This window comes from Heptranchias perlo, chromosome 10, assembly GCF_035084215.1.
Source record: "Heptranchias perlo isolate sHepPer1 chromosome 10, sHepPer1.hap1, whole genome shotgun sequence".
NCBI classification, from domain to species: Eukaryota; Metazoa; Chordata; class Chondrichthyes; order Hexanchiformes; family Hexanchidae; genus Heptranchias; species Heptranchias perlo.
This window is the reverse complement of record NC_090334.1, coordinates 4,307,507-4,322,170: the sequence shown is the minus strand read 5'-3', so window position 1 is coordinate 4,322,170 and position 14,664 is coordinate 4,307,507. Positions and strand designations below refer to the sequence as shown.

Genomic DNA, 14,664 nt, shown 5'->3' with positions numbered 1-14,664 from the left:
CTGCTGGGTATCCCCTCACCTTTCTGCTGGATCTGGGTCCATTTCCTGCTGGGTATGCCCTCACCTTTCTGCTGGATCTGGGTCCATTTCCTGCTGGGTATCCCTTCACCTTTCTGCTGGATCTGGGTCCATTTCCTGCTGGGTATCCCCTCACCTTTCTGCTGGATCTGGGTCCATTTCCTGCTGGGTATCCCCTCACCTTTCTGCTGGATTTGGGTCCATTTCCTGCTGGGAATTCCCTCACCTTTCTGCTGGATCTGGGTCCATTTCCTGCTGGGAATTCCCTCACCTTTCTGCTGGATCTGGGTCCATTTCCTGCTGGGTATCCCCTCACCTTTCTGCTGGATCTGGGTCCATTTCCTGCTGGGTATCCCCTCACCTTTCTGCTGTATCTGGGTCCATTTCCTGCTGGGTATCCCCTCACCTTTCTGCTGGATCTGGGTCCATTTCCTGCTGGGTATCCCCTCACCTTTCTGCTAGATCTGGACCAATTTTTGCTCGATGATACCTCACCTTTCAGATGAATCCTTTAAACTCTTCAGTTGCGCTGCTTGTTTATCTTTTGCTATCTCCACCAGTTTGGCCATTTGCTGCAGGTTTAAATATAAAATCATCAATTAGATTGTCTACAATTTGGAAACAGTGAAATATGGTCTGTCTCCTACATCAGCCCATCATCGTCTGTACACAGGGGTCAGTACAGTGAGTGACCACCCTCCCCCGGACATTGGAGATTACAGCTACTAAATTCTCTTCACTTAGTTTCTCCCTTTTCCTCTCAGGGGTGGGGTCACTTGAGGCTACAGATCACTGTCCTCTGGGCTCAGGCACAGCATCTAAGGGCCATCCTTGGAGTGTTGGGCAACCCACGGGTCTTGGCAGTCGATTTGGAGCAGAGGGAATCTGCCAACTCCCCCCTCCCATCCTGCCCCCCTCTGCCCAGTAGAGTGTTAGAATGGGTTACAGTAAATCCCCACACCCCAGCAGGGTGTTAGAATGGGTTACAGTAAATCCCCACACCCCAGCAGGGTGTTAGAATGGGTTACAGTAAATCCCCACACCCCAGTAGAGTGTTAGAATGGGTTACAGTAAATCCCCACACCCCAGCAGGGTGTTAGAATGGGTTACAGTAAATCCCCACACCCCAGTAGAGTGTTAGAATGGGTTACAGTAAATCCCCACACCCCAGCAGGGTGTTAGAATGGGTTACAGTAAATCCCCACACCCCAGCAGGGTGTTAGAATGGGTTACAGTAAATCCCCACACCCCAGCAGGGTGTTAGAATGGGACACTGAATCCCCTCGATGTGCTGCGTCCATCCAGGCCTCTGTGCGTCTGAAATTCTCTGGCCCACTCACACCCCAGACCACCCAAGAACATAAGAAATAGGAGCAGGAGTTGGCTATACGGCCCCTCGAGCCTGCTGCACCATTCAATCAGATCATGGCTGATCTTCTACCTGAACTCCACTTTCCTCCCCGATCCCCATATCCCTTGATTCCTTTAGTGTCCAAAAATCTATCGATCTCAATCTTAAACATACTCAACGACTCAGCATCCACAGCCCTCTGGGGTAGAGAATTCCAAAGATTCACAACCCTCCGAGTGAAGAAATTCCTCCTCATCTCAGTCTTAAATGGCCGACCCCTTATCCTGAGACTATGACCCCTAGTTCTAGACTCTCCAGCCAGGGGAAACAGCCTCTCAACATCTACTGTCGAGCCGCCTCAGAATTTTATGCGTTTCAGACCCAGGCCTATGTGACAGGGCCTAGCTGCTGGAAGTGAGGCAGGGGAATGGATCTGAGGGGCCTGTAGCGCGGGTGCGTGTGGTTGGAGCCTGCTAGCTGCCTCCTGCCTGCCCCCCGCCCTCTGACCCTCTGATTGGAGAGGGCCCAAGGGGCAAGGCCTTACAGTAGATGGCTGTTCTCCATCCTGTCGGGGGGAATTCCCGGAAATCTTCAGCCTACGTAAAGGTGGTGGAGAATCGGCACCCCATCATCTGTTGAGAGCGCTCGGGGAATAAGCATCCCCCAGGCACTCGTGTTAGGAAAATCAGTCCCATTCTGTCCTCAGCCAAGGTCCACACATATAGAGGGAGGAGTGGGGGGGGATGCACAGGATAGTTGCCAAGAGGGGCTAGGAGCATGGATTATTATCTCAATTGTTGGAGGGTGTCGTGTAACGTTTGTGATTTCCAAGCGAGCAACAAGGTAGGGGAGTCTATAACGAGGGGGCATAGATTTAAGGTGAGAGGGGAGAGATACAAAAGGGTCCAGAGGGGCAATTTTTTCACTCAAAGGGTGGTGAGTGTCTGGAACGAGCTGCCAGAGGCAGTAGTAGAGGCGGGTACAATTTTGTCTTTTAAAAAGCATTTGGACAGTTCCATGGGTAAGATGGGTATAGAGGGATATGGGCCAAGTGCAGGCAATTGGGACTAGCTTAGTGGTATAAACTGGGCGACATGGACATGTTGGGCCGAAGGGCCTGTTTCCATGTTGTAACTTCTATGATTCTATATGATTCTATGAAGGACTTCAGAGTAAGAACAGGTTACAGTAAATCTCCACATCCCAGCAGAGTGTTAGAATGGGTTATAGTAAATCCCCACACCCCAGTAGAGTGTTAGAATGGGTTACAGTAAATCCCCACACCCAGTAGAGTATTAGAATGGGTTACAGTAAATCCCCACACCCCAGCAGAGTGTTAGAATGGGTCATAGTAAATCCCCACACCCCAGTAGAGTGTTAGAATGGGTCATAGTAAATCCCCACACCCCAGTAGAGTGTTAGACTGGGTTACAGTAAATCCCCACACCCCAGCAGAGTGTTAGAATGGGTCATAGTAAATCCCCACACCCCAGCAGAGTGTTAGAATGGGTCATAGTAAATCCCCACACCCCAGTAGAGTGTTAGACTGGGTTACAGTAAATCCCCACACCCCAGCAGAGTGTTAGAATGGGTCATAGTAAATCCCCACACCCCAGCAGAGTGTTAGAACAGGTTATAGTAAATCCCCACACCCCAGTAGAGTATTAGAACAGGTTATAGTAAATCCCCACACCCCAGCAGAGTGTTAGGATGGATTCGAACCAAACCCCGTAGATGGTAATGCCGGCTCTGGTACCTCGGTGATGTGTTGCTCTTTCCTGCTCCTGATGAGCTCGTACTGCTCTGCCTGCACTCGCTGTAAATCTGCCTGCAGCTTGTCCTTGAGCTCGCTCACTCTCTCAGCCTCTGTCCCACTGCTGATTGGCCTCTCTGCAGGGCTCAGAAGCTCCCCAGAAGGGGAACTCTCGTAGATATTGGAGAGACTCCTGTAACAGGAAGAGACACAGCAACATCACCAGCGGTCACCTCCCCGTGTGGTCAATTTGGTTACGTGACCATATTTAAAATACACTTCAACAAAGCTAAGGAGATTTACCAGCAGAATCATAGAATGGCTACAGCACAGAAGGAGGCCATTCAGCCCATCAAACCCGTGCTGGCTCTTTGTAAGAGCAATCCAGTTAGTCCCATTTCCCCACTCTTTCCCTGTAGCCCTGCAAATTTTTTCCCTTCAATTATTTATCCAATTTTTTTTTGAAAGCCAGGAACTGCAATAATAAATCCCCACACCCCAGCAGAGTGTTAGACTGGGTTAAAGTAAATCGCCACACCCCAGCAGAGTATTAGACTGGGTTACAGTAAATCCCCACACCCCAGCAGAGTGTTAGACTGGGTTAAAGTAAATCGCCACACCCCAGCAGAGTATTAGACTGGGTTACAGTAAATCCCCAAACCCCAGCAGAGTGTTAGACTGGGTTACAGTAAATCCCCACACCCCAGCAGAGTGTTAGACTGGGTTACAGTAAATCGCCACACCCCAGCAGAGTGTTAGACTGGGTTACAGTAAATCCCCACACCCCAGCAGAGTGTTAGAATGGGTTACAGTAAATCGCCACACTCCAGCAGAGTGTTAGACTGGGTTACAGTAAATCCCCACATCCCAGCAGAGTGTTAGACTGGGTTACAGTAAATCCCCACACCTCAGCAGAGTGTTAGACTGGGTTACAGTAAATTCCCACACCCCAGCAGAGTGTTAGACTGGGTTACAGTAAATCCCCACACCCCAGCAGAGTGTTAGAATGGGTTACAGTAAATCCCCACACCCCAGCAGTGTGTTAGACTGGGTTACAGTAAATCCCCACACCCCAGCAGAGTGTTGGACTGGGTTACAGTAAATCGCCACACCCCAGCAGAGTGTTGGACTGGGTTACAGTAAATCGCCACGCCCAGCAGAGTGTTAGACTGGGTTACAGTAAATCGCCATGCCCCAGCAGAGTGTTAGACTGGGTTACAGTAAATCCCCACACCCCAGCAGTGTGTTAGACTGGGTTACAGTAAATCCCCACGCCCAGCAGAGTGTTAGACTGGGTTACAGTAAATCCCCACACCCCAGCAGTGTGTTAGACTGGGTTACAGTAAATCCCCACGCCCAGCAGAGTGTTAGACTGGGTTACAGTAAATCCCCACGCCCCAGCAGAGTGTTAGACTGGGTTACAGTAAATCCCCACACCCCAGCAGTGTGTTAGACTGGGTTACAGTAAATCCCCACGCCCCAGCAGAGTGTTAGACTGGGTTACAGTAAATCCCCACACCCCAGCAGTGTGTTAGACTGGGTTACAGTAAATCGCCACACCCCAGCAGAGTGTTAAGACTGGGTTACAGTAAATCGCCACGCCCCAGCAGAGTGTTAGACTGGGTTACAGTAAATCGCCACACCCCAGCAGAGTGTTAGAATGGGTTACAGTAAATCCCCACACCCCAGCAGTGTGTTAGACTGGGTTACAGTAAATCCCCACGCCCAGCAGAGTGTTAGACTGGGTTACAGTAAATCCCCACACCCCAGCAGAGTGTTAGACTGGGTTACAGTAAATCCCCACACCCCAGCAGTGTGTTAGACTGGGTTACAGTAAATTCCCACACCCCAGCAGTGTTAGAATGGGTTACAGTAAATCCCCACACCCCAGCAGAGTGTTAGACTGGGTTACAGTAAATCGCCACACCCCAGCAGAGTGTTAGACTGGGTTACAGTAAATCGCCACACCCCAGCAGAGTGTTAGAATGGGTTACAGTAAATCGCCACGCCCCAGCAGTGTGTTAGAATGGGTTCCTTTCCCATTTGCCCCTCCCAGCTCTGACCCTGTAGATTTTGCTAGCAGATCAGCTATCACTGCCCCTCTCCGTATCTCCCCCCAGAATGTCCATGCACTTATGAACAAAGGGCGTGATTTTAGCATGGTGGCGGGAACTCAGCGGGTGAGTAGTCGCGTGGTAAACCCAAAAATTATTTTAGGGCATTGGATTGAGCGATCGCAACTCAACTGAAGGCACTTAATTTTACTTCTGGGTTTCGGTACTGCACACCCGCATGACGTGATGCGAGCTGGAGTATTTAAGGGCCAATGCAAAAATGGATTTTGAAGGAGAAAGGAGGAACAAGTGAAATGGAAGGGCACAGAGCAAAGGCAGTACTCCAGTTCAACTTCGCTTCCCTTGAATTGCTACTGGCTGGTGTGCGAAGCAAGAGGGATGTCCTGTAGCCAGCTGACAGGAGGGAGCGACCTACTTCTGCCACCAAGGAGGCGTGGCTGGAGGTGGCAGAAGAGTTCAGCAGCAGGAGCACGGTGCCCAGGTCTTGGAAGCAGTTTAACGACCTAACCAGATCAGGAAATGTGAGTACATTTGCCAATTCACCCACATCCTGTGACATGCATCCCCACCCCTCTCTCACTCTGTGTTGCCAAGCCTACTCCATCACATCACTCCTCACACCCTCTTAAGTTTCAGCATTAACTAACCTTCACTTTCTATGCACTTCCTCACCTCCCCATTTAATAACCACCACTGCCACTCACCCCAATCCTGATGCAATGTGATGCATCTGTCTGATAGTCACCTCTGATGCATGTTTCATTGTCAGTCATTCTCTCTGCTGAAGCCACAGGGGATGCACCATTTCGAAGCGGTACGAAGAGGAAGGCTAAGCAATTGTAATTCACCAAGGGTATGCACAAGGGCGGTTGACAAAATATCATATTGTTAATTTATCTATTTTTTTATTTATGTCACATTAAATGTAATAATTCTCACCACCACTGCCACGTGTTGGCCATTAATGAGCCTCTTTTGTGAATTCACCCTTTCATGAGCCTCATCATGAATGCCAAGACATTATGCCATCCATTGGGCACGTGTGCAATGGGTATATGCGTGGTTGAAGGGTTGTTTTGTGCAAAGTGGGGGGGGGGGGGGGGTTCCTGGTGGTGATGGTGGTTGTTCCAGGTGGCCTGAGTAGTTCAAAGTCTTCAATTAGCATATCTCATTATGAGAACCTGTTAGAGATGAGGGAATCCCTGGCATCACAGGCAACGTGTGCCGCTACTCTGGCGATGGGTTCCCCATCTTCATTTTCCTCCTCCTCATCCTTTGTCCTCCTCCTCCTCTTCTTCAATGTTGCTGGCAGATGAGGATGTTTCATGAGCGCATTCGAGCTCTTCCACCTGTAACCCTCTCTGTTGAGCGATGTTGTGCAGGATGCAGCACACGACAATTATTCAACACACCCTCGCTGGTGAGTACTGAAGGGCTCCCCCAGATCGATCCAGGCATCGGAAGCACATCTTCAACATTCCTATGGTTTGTTCAATGACAGACCTGGTGATGATGTGACTGTCATTGTACCACTGCTGCGCCTCGTTGGTGGGGTTTCTCAGAGATGTCATGAGCCACATCTGCAGAGGGTTTCCCTTGTCTCCAAGGAGCCAGCCCTTCAGTCTGTCTTCTGTGTGGAAGAGGTCTGGGATGTTGGACTCCTGCAAAATGAAGGAATCACGGCAGATGCCAGGAATTTGGCACACACCTGTAGAAACCTCCTCCGGTGGTCACAAACCAGCTGTGCATTGATGGAGTTATATCCCTGTGCTGTTGATGAACGGTCCTGGCTCATGTGCAGGTCCTCGGATTGCTATGTGTGTGCAATCAATTGAGCCCTGTACCGGCGGGAAGCCAGCCAGAGAGTGGAAACCTACTGCCCTCTCAGTCTGGCTGATATCAACGCGGGGGAAGTTGACATAGTCTGATGCCCTGGACAACAAGCCATCCGTCACCTGTCTTATACACTTATGTGCAGACAACTGAGACACCCTGGAGATGCCACTGGTAGCGCCCTGGAAGGATCTGAGGTGAAGAAATTAAGGGCAGTGGTGACTTTAATTGCGACGGGCAACATGTGGCCAGCAGGTCCAGCCGGGAACAGCTCTGCATGAAGGAGCGTGCAGACGTCTGTTACCACCTGGCAACTCAATCTGAGCCTGCGTAGGCACTGCTCCTCGGAGAGGCCCAGGAAGCTCAGCCTCTGCATGTAGACCCTCTCATGGGGGTAGCATCTCCTGTGACCTCGGCCCCTCCATTGGTCCCCTCTCTGTTCTTCTCCAGGTCCTTGTGGCGCTCCTCTGTCTTATGCACCTGCAGATCCCAGAACTGTACGCTATGCCTGCTGTGGATGGTGATGAACCTCTTCCTCAGATGTACTGTGGAATACATCCATTGCGACCCCCAATCCTGATGTTGTCAGTTTAAGGGGCTCCAAAATGTAGGTAAACACGTCTGAACACAAGAATTCTCAGTATGAACGAAGAAATCTCAGTCTAAACACAACGAACTCCCAGCCATAAGCTTGTCTGAGAGAACTGAGAGCCCAGCTGCAATCCCTCACCTTTTATTGAGATGTGTCAATCACTGGTTTAAAGGGCCAAATGAGCTTCGGCTGCAACTCGCCTCCGTTTCTATGACGTGTTTCAGAAGCCACGGGAGACAAGTTCAGGAGAAGTTAAAATCGTTCCTGTCGCAGAATCCACAAAAAGTTAAGTAGCTTAGGTGTTTCAAGTCCCTGAATTGGCCCTTTAAATATCGGCACGCTGACTTTAAGTGGCGATGGGACTTCCAGGTTTCTGTTGTGCGCGCGCATCCTAACGCGCCTGGGTTAAACCCAGTGGGTGCGTTGGAACCGGGATGCGGTCCCAGACGGGGTTAAAATTACCCCCAAGGTCCTTGCCATCCATGAGCTTATTGTGGATGATTGCATTGACATCATAGCCTTGACGGAAATCTGGCTAATGGGTAATGACACCTTCCCCTTAATGAAGCCTCCCCGCCTGGCTATATCTCCCACCACTTGCCCCGCCCAGACTGCTGCGGTGGCGGTGTGGCCCTTGGTCTGTCCCCCTACTCCTTTGGCACCATCTCCTCCTTTGAGCATCTCACCTTGTTCCACCCCTCTCACTTCCTTTAAAATCCTCGATCTCTACCGCCCTCCCAAGTTCCACACCAAGTTTCTCACCAAGGTATCGTCACTGCTTTCCTCCCTCAGCCTCTGCACTGAGTGACTTCTCATCCTCAGTGATTTCAACCTCCATCTCAACTCATCATGCTCTCTCTCTGAGTTCACTGCCCTTCTATCCTCCCTTAATCTCTCCCTCCATATAAACTCCCCTACTCATATTCACGGCCTCCTCTTCGACCTTGCCATCTCACGTGGCCTCTCTACTCCCATCATGTCAATCACTGATAAGGCCATCTCTGATCACTTCCTTGTATCCCTCTCCACCCACATCCCTTCCCCCTCCCAACCCCACTTCCTTCCGTGTCCATCCCTGGAAAAAACTTTCTCCAAGTCACTTACAACTGCATTTCCAAGCTCCCAACTGTCTAGCCTTTGGCCCTCCATTCACCATAACAATTTTGCAGCTACCGATCTGCTCAATCATGCCCTCACGTCCACCGTTGATGTCCTTGTCCCCATTAAAACCATAACTCTCTCTCACCTGGTCCTCCCCCCCGGTACGGCCCTCATCTCTGCTCCCTTAAGTCCAAGGGACGCAGACTTGACGTTTATGGCAGAAACTGGTTTAGCCATCCTGGAATGCAAAGATAACCCCCGGCTTCTCTTCTTCACTACAAACCATCTTTAAACCCCTCTCCCCTGCCTCCTCCACCCTCACCTCCAACAACAAATGCGAGGAGCTCATGGATTACTTAGTCACTAAGTTTGAGACCATCCGTTCAGCTGTCTCTGCCACTTCCCTCCCTTCCCCTAGCCCACCAAGTCAAACTTCCCCTAAGGCCCTAACCCTGAACTCGCATCTTTCTCGAGTTTCTCTCCTATCTGCCCTCATGCCCTCTCCGAGCTCATCTTGACCATGAGACCCACCTCCTGCTCCATCAACCCTATTCCCACCAAATTGCTGACCACCCAACTTCCCTTCCTGGCCCCCAGGTTAGCTGATGTTGATAACAGTTCCCTCTCCTCAGGTACCGTTCCCCCTCCCCTTTAAATCTGCCGTCATCACCCCCTCCTAAAAAAACCTACCCTTCACCCCTCTGTACTTGCAAATTACCACCCCATCTCCAACCTCCCTTTCCTCTCCAAAGTCCTTGATCGTGTTGTCGCCACTCAAATCCGTGCTCATTTTCCTGCAACTCCATGTTTGAATCCCTCCAATCAGGTTTCCGCCCCTGCCACAGCACTGAAACGGCTCTTAACAAAAGTCACAAATGACATCCTGTGTGACTGTGGGAAACTTTCCCTCCTCGTCCTTCTCGGCCTGTCTGCAGCCGTTGACACAGTTGACCACACCATCCTCCTCCAATGCCTCTCCTCCGTTGTCCAGCTGGGTGGGAATGAGCTCACGTCGTTCCATTCCTAACTATCCAGTCGAAGCCAGAGAATCACCTGCAATGGCTTCTCTTCCCACTCCCGCACCGTTACCTCTGGAGTCCCCCAAGGATCTATCCTTGGTCCCCTCCTATTTCTCATCTACATGCTGCCCCTCGGCGACATCATCCGAAAACCTGTCAGGTTCCACATGTACGCTGACGGCACCCAGCTCCACCTCACCGCCACCTCGCTCGACCCCTCCACTATCACTGATTTGTCACACTACTTGTCAAACAACCAATACTGGATGATGTAAGGATTTTGGACATTGGGTCAAACCCCATTTTACTCTTTTGAACTACTAGACGATTCAACATGAAGGGTTAACCAGTCCCTTTAAGGATTTGGACATTCACTTGGATAGTACATTTACAGTACATTTGAAAGCAAGGGTTAACTTGCCCTGGACATTACAGTTTAAATGCACAATTGCAAAACAGCTAAGTGCAGACCGTTTAAACTGGACAGTTGGACATCAGTTTAACGCAGCAGGAACAATACAGTACTGAAACTGTAGACAGGCTGCGACTTTCAATAACAACTGATAAGGAGAAGCTTCCAGGAGGTTTTCGATGTCAACAACAACTGTGAAGGACAAAGAACTGACAGGACACGTGGCTTCACGTAGAGAGGAGGATATAAGGGGTTCATACGGTCCATGAGTGGTCCAACCAACAATTCATTTAAATGCTAGGGACAAATTGGGCCTTCTCGTAACTTGGTTCACATCTATTTACAAAAGCATGTAAAGATAAAACATCGTAGCAGTCAAAACAACAGACAACATACAACATCAGAGAAACTGGAAGGAGATTCAACAGGCATGAGCACCTCAAATAATGGGCACTCCGATAATTTGCTGCTGAACTTTGAGAAAAAGACTCTGCTTCTGAATTTCAACCAACAGACTGTATGTTTAAATATCGTCCAGGTCCATGAATCTCTGGGAAAGAACCAAAATTCCCTACAATGAGACAAAATTTCCTCCAATTAAATATTGGGAAAACCGAAGTCATTGTCTTCAGTCCCCGCCACAAACTCCGTTCCCTGGCCACCGACTCCATCCCTCTCCCTGGCCACTGTCTGAGTCTGAACCACACCATTCGCAGCTGTGGCGTCCTATTTGACCCTGAGATGAGCTTCTGACCACATATCCACTCCATCACCAAGACCGCCTACTTCTACCTACGTAACTTCGCCCGTCTCCGCCTCTGCCTCAGCTCATCTGCTGCTGAAACCCTTATCCATGCCTTTGTTACCTCCGGACTGAACTATTCCAATGCTCCCCTGGCCGGCCACCCACCTTGCACCTTCCGTAAACTTGAGCTCATCCAAAACTCTACTGCCCGTATTCTAACTCACATCAATTCCCATTCACCCATCACCCCTGTGCTCACTGACCTACATTGGCTCCCAGTCCAGGAACGCCTCGATTTTAAAATTCTCATCCTTGTTTTCAAATCTCTCCATGGCCTCGCCCCTCTCTATCTCTGTAACCTTCTCCAGCCCTACAACCCTCCGAGATCTCTGCACTCCTCCAATTCTGGCTTTTTATGCATCCCTGATTTTAATCACACCACCAATGGCGGCCGTGCCTTCGGCTGCCTAGGCCCCAAGCTCTGGAATTCTCTCCCTGAACCTTTCCGCCTCTCCAACTCTCTCTCCTCCTTTAAAACGCTCCTTAAAACTTACCTCTTTGACCAAGCTTTTGGTCACCAGTCATAATATCTCCTTACGTGACTCGGTGAAAAGTTTTGTTGGATTACGCTCCTGTGAAGCGCATTCGGACATTTTAGAACGTCAAAGGCACTATATAAATGCAAGTTGTTGTTGTTGTATTCACAGTAAATCCCCACACCCCAGCAGAGTGTTAGACTGGGTTACAGTAAATCGCCACGCCCCAGCAGAGTGTTAGACTGGGTTACAGTAAATCCCCACACCCCAGCAGAGTGTTAGACTGGGTTACAGTAAATCCCCACACCCCAGCAGAGCGTTAGACTGGGTTACAGTAAATCCCCAAACCCCAGCAGAGTGTTAGACTGGGTTACAGTAAATCCCCACACCCCAGCAGAGTGTTAGACTGGGTTACAGTAAATCCCCACACCCCAGCAGAGTGTTAGACTGGGTTACAGTAAATCCCCACACCCCAGCAGAGTATTAGACTGGGTTACAGTAAATCCCCACACCCCAGCAGTGTTAGACTGGGTTACAGTAAATCCCCAAACCCCAGCAGAGTGTTAGACTGGGTTACAGTAAATCCCCACACCCCAGCAGAGTGTTAGACTGGGTTACAGTAAATCCCCACACCCCAGCAGTGTTAGACTGGGTTACAGTAAATCCCCACACCCCAGCAGAGTGTTAGACTGGGTTACAGTAAATCCCCACACCCCAGCAGTGTTAGACTGGGTTACAGTAAATCCCCAAACCCCAGCAGAGTGTTAGACTGGGTTACAGTAAATCCCCAAACCCCAGCAGAGTGTTAGACTGGGTTACAGTAAATCCCCACACCCCAGCTGAGTGTTAGAATGGGTAATTGTGAAGCCCCACACTCCAGCAGCCCTGTTCCCAGCTGACAGCAGGCGACAAGAGGAACACTCCCCAATATTCCCACTAGAGCTGGGGGAACCAGATGGACTTTCAGTGGCAGCCAGCTGACAGTTGACCGGGGAGAATCCCCAGGGTGGGGGGTCCAGCCTATCCCCAGTGGGTCTTCACTGTATGTTACTGCCACACCAGAAACAGTGCCTTAGCGCTGTGGGGCAATGTAATGATAAGGAGGTGTATGGTAGGAAGGTGCAGGACGGGGAGGTAAGGTGGGGGGGTGATGGAGGTGGGGGTTCTGGTGGGGCAGAGGTGCAGGGGAGGTTGGGGGGAGGTGAGGGAGGTGGATGCATGGGAAGGGGAGATGAGGGCGGGGCTGAAGGGGAGGCGGAGTAGGGGGAGGTGCAGGGGGAGGCGAGGGACGGATGTGTGGGAGGGGGAGGCGAGGGGGGGGTCGAGGGAGGGGGAGATGGGGTAGGGGGAGGTGAGGGAGGGAGACGTGGATTAGGTGGAGATGAAGGGGGGGCAAGGGAGCCAGAGGTGTGCGAGGGGGAGGGTGGTGCAGGAGTGGGAGGGGGAGGGGGAGGGGGATGTGTGTGAGGGGGAGGTCCACGTAGGGTGGTCCAAGATAGGCAGGAGCATGCTGGAAAAGCCAGTGTCTGGAGCTTCTTTAAGTTGTATCAACACAGTAAGTGGTTCCAGAGTGAAATCTGGAGCATAAATGAGGCTTAGGATGTCAGGCCTCTATATGGCTCACTGTGATCCTAATCTCAGCTGCTACCTGGTGCCCGGCACCCTCCGTATACCCTCTACCCAAGGGAGAGTTAAAATGCCATGTTTACCATTTTTTCCTGTGCCCTTTGTTAAGAATGGGCTTACTCTTGCTCATCTGGCTGCGAAGCTCTGAAAAGCTGCTGGAATATTTCTGTGTCAGTTCATCTTTCCTCTTCTGACACTTCTTCTCCAGCTCCTTCAGTTCTTTCTCGTGCTTCTTCTGCACTTTGACAAAGGACTTCTGAGTCCTCAGCTCATCTATAGTCAGAGGTTCCATCACTGGAAGAAAAATATTATTCAAAAGGTTTGAGAGACCAAATTATCCCGTGAACTTCCAGAGGGAACAATAGCCTAATGGTTCTGATCCTGGTCGAACAACATAGGGCTCCTGATCGCAAATAACACCGTGCCAAATTGGGAGAATGAATTCAATTCATCTGTTAATCTCAGCAACACAAAATCAATGCTTCTGGATTGGTGTAAAAAACCAAACTGTTCACTAAAGGTGCCTGCTGTCACTGCTCAGCCTGGGCTCATATGTGACTCCAGTCCCACACGATATGGTTGACTCGGAGAATATCAGCATTAACAGGGAGGGTTGGAGCAGAGTGAGTGTGAGAGGGTGGGGAGTTGGATGGGGTACAGTGTCTGTGAGAGGGTGGGGAGTTGGATGGGGTACAGTGTGTGTGAAAGGGTGGGGAGTTGGATGGGGTACAGTGTGTGTGAAAGGGTGGGGAGTTGGATGGGGTACAGTGTGTGTGTGAGAGGGTGGGGAGTTGAATGGGGTACAGTGTGTGTGTGAAAGGGTGGGGAGTTGGATGGGGTACAGTGTGTGTGAAAGGGTGGGGAGTTGGATGGGGTACAGTGTGTGTGTGAGAGGGTGGGGAGTTGGATGGGGTACAGTGTGTGTGAAAGGGTGGGGAGTTGGATGGGGTACAGTGTGTGTGAAAGGGTGGGGAGTTGGATGGGGTACAGTGTCTGTGTGAGAGGGTGGGGAGTTGGATGGGGTACAGTGTCTGTGTGAGAGGGTGGGGAGTTGGATGGGGTACAGTGTCTGTGTGAGAGGGTGGGGAGTTGGATGGGGTACAGTGTGTGTGTGAGAGGGTGGGGAGTTGGATGGGGTACAGTGTCTGTGTGAGAGGGTGGGGAGTTGGATGGGGTACAGTGTGAGTGTGAGAGGGTGGGGATTCGGATGGGGTACAGTGTGTGTGTGAGGGTGGGGAGTTGGATGGGGTACAGTGTCTGTGAAAGGGTGGGGAGTTGGATGGGGTACAGTGTCTGTGAAAGGGTGGGGAGTTGGATGGGGTACAGTGTCTGTGTGAGAGGGTGGGGAGTTGGATGGGGTACAGTGTCTGTGTGAGAGGGTGGGGAGTTGGATGGGGTACAGTGTGAGTGAAAGGGTGGGGAGTTGGATGGGGTACAGTGTCTGTGTGAGAGGGTGGGGATTCGGATGGGGTACAGTGTGTGTGTGAGGGTGGGGAGTTGGATGGGGTACAGTGTGTGTGTGAGGGTGGGGAGTTGGATGGGGTACAGTGTCGGTGTGAGAGGGTGGGGATTCGGATGGGGTACAGTGTGTGTGTGAGGGTGG

The 14,664-nt window shown here is 50.9% G+C and overlaps 1 protein-coding gene across 2 annotated transcripts in view; it reads right to left on the bottom strand.

The window, feature by feature from the left end:
- LOC137326238 (1-phosphatidylinositol 4,5-bisphosphate phosphodiesterase beta-2-like) overlaps positions 1 to 14,664 on the bottom strand; it is a 200,927-nt gene that overhangs the window by 21,067 nt on the left and 165,196 nt on the right. For both annotated transcript variants that reach the window (XM_067991148.1, XM_067991149.1), the window contains 3 exons: positions 13,145 to 13,355; positions 3,126 to 3,315; positions 514 to 590 (listed from right to left, as the gene is read on the bottom strand). In XM_067991148.1, the coding sequence (XP_067847249.1) occupies positions 514 to 590; positions 3,126 to 3,315; positions 13,145 to 13,355 (478 nt within the window). The remainder of the gene's footprint in view (positions 1 to 513; positions 591 to 3,125; positions 3,316 to 13,144; positions 13,356 to 14,664) is intronic.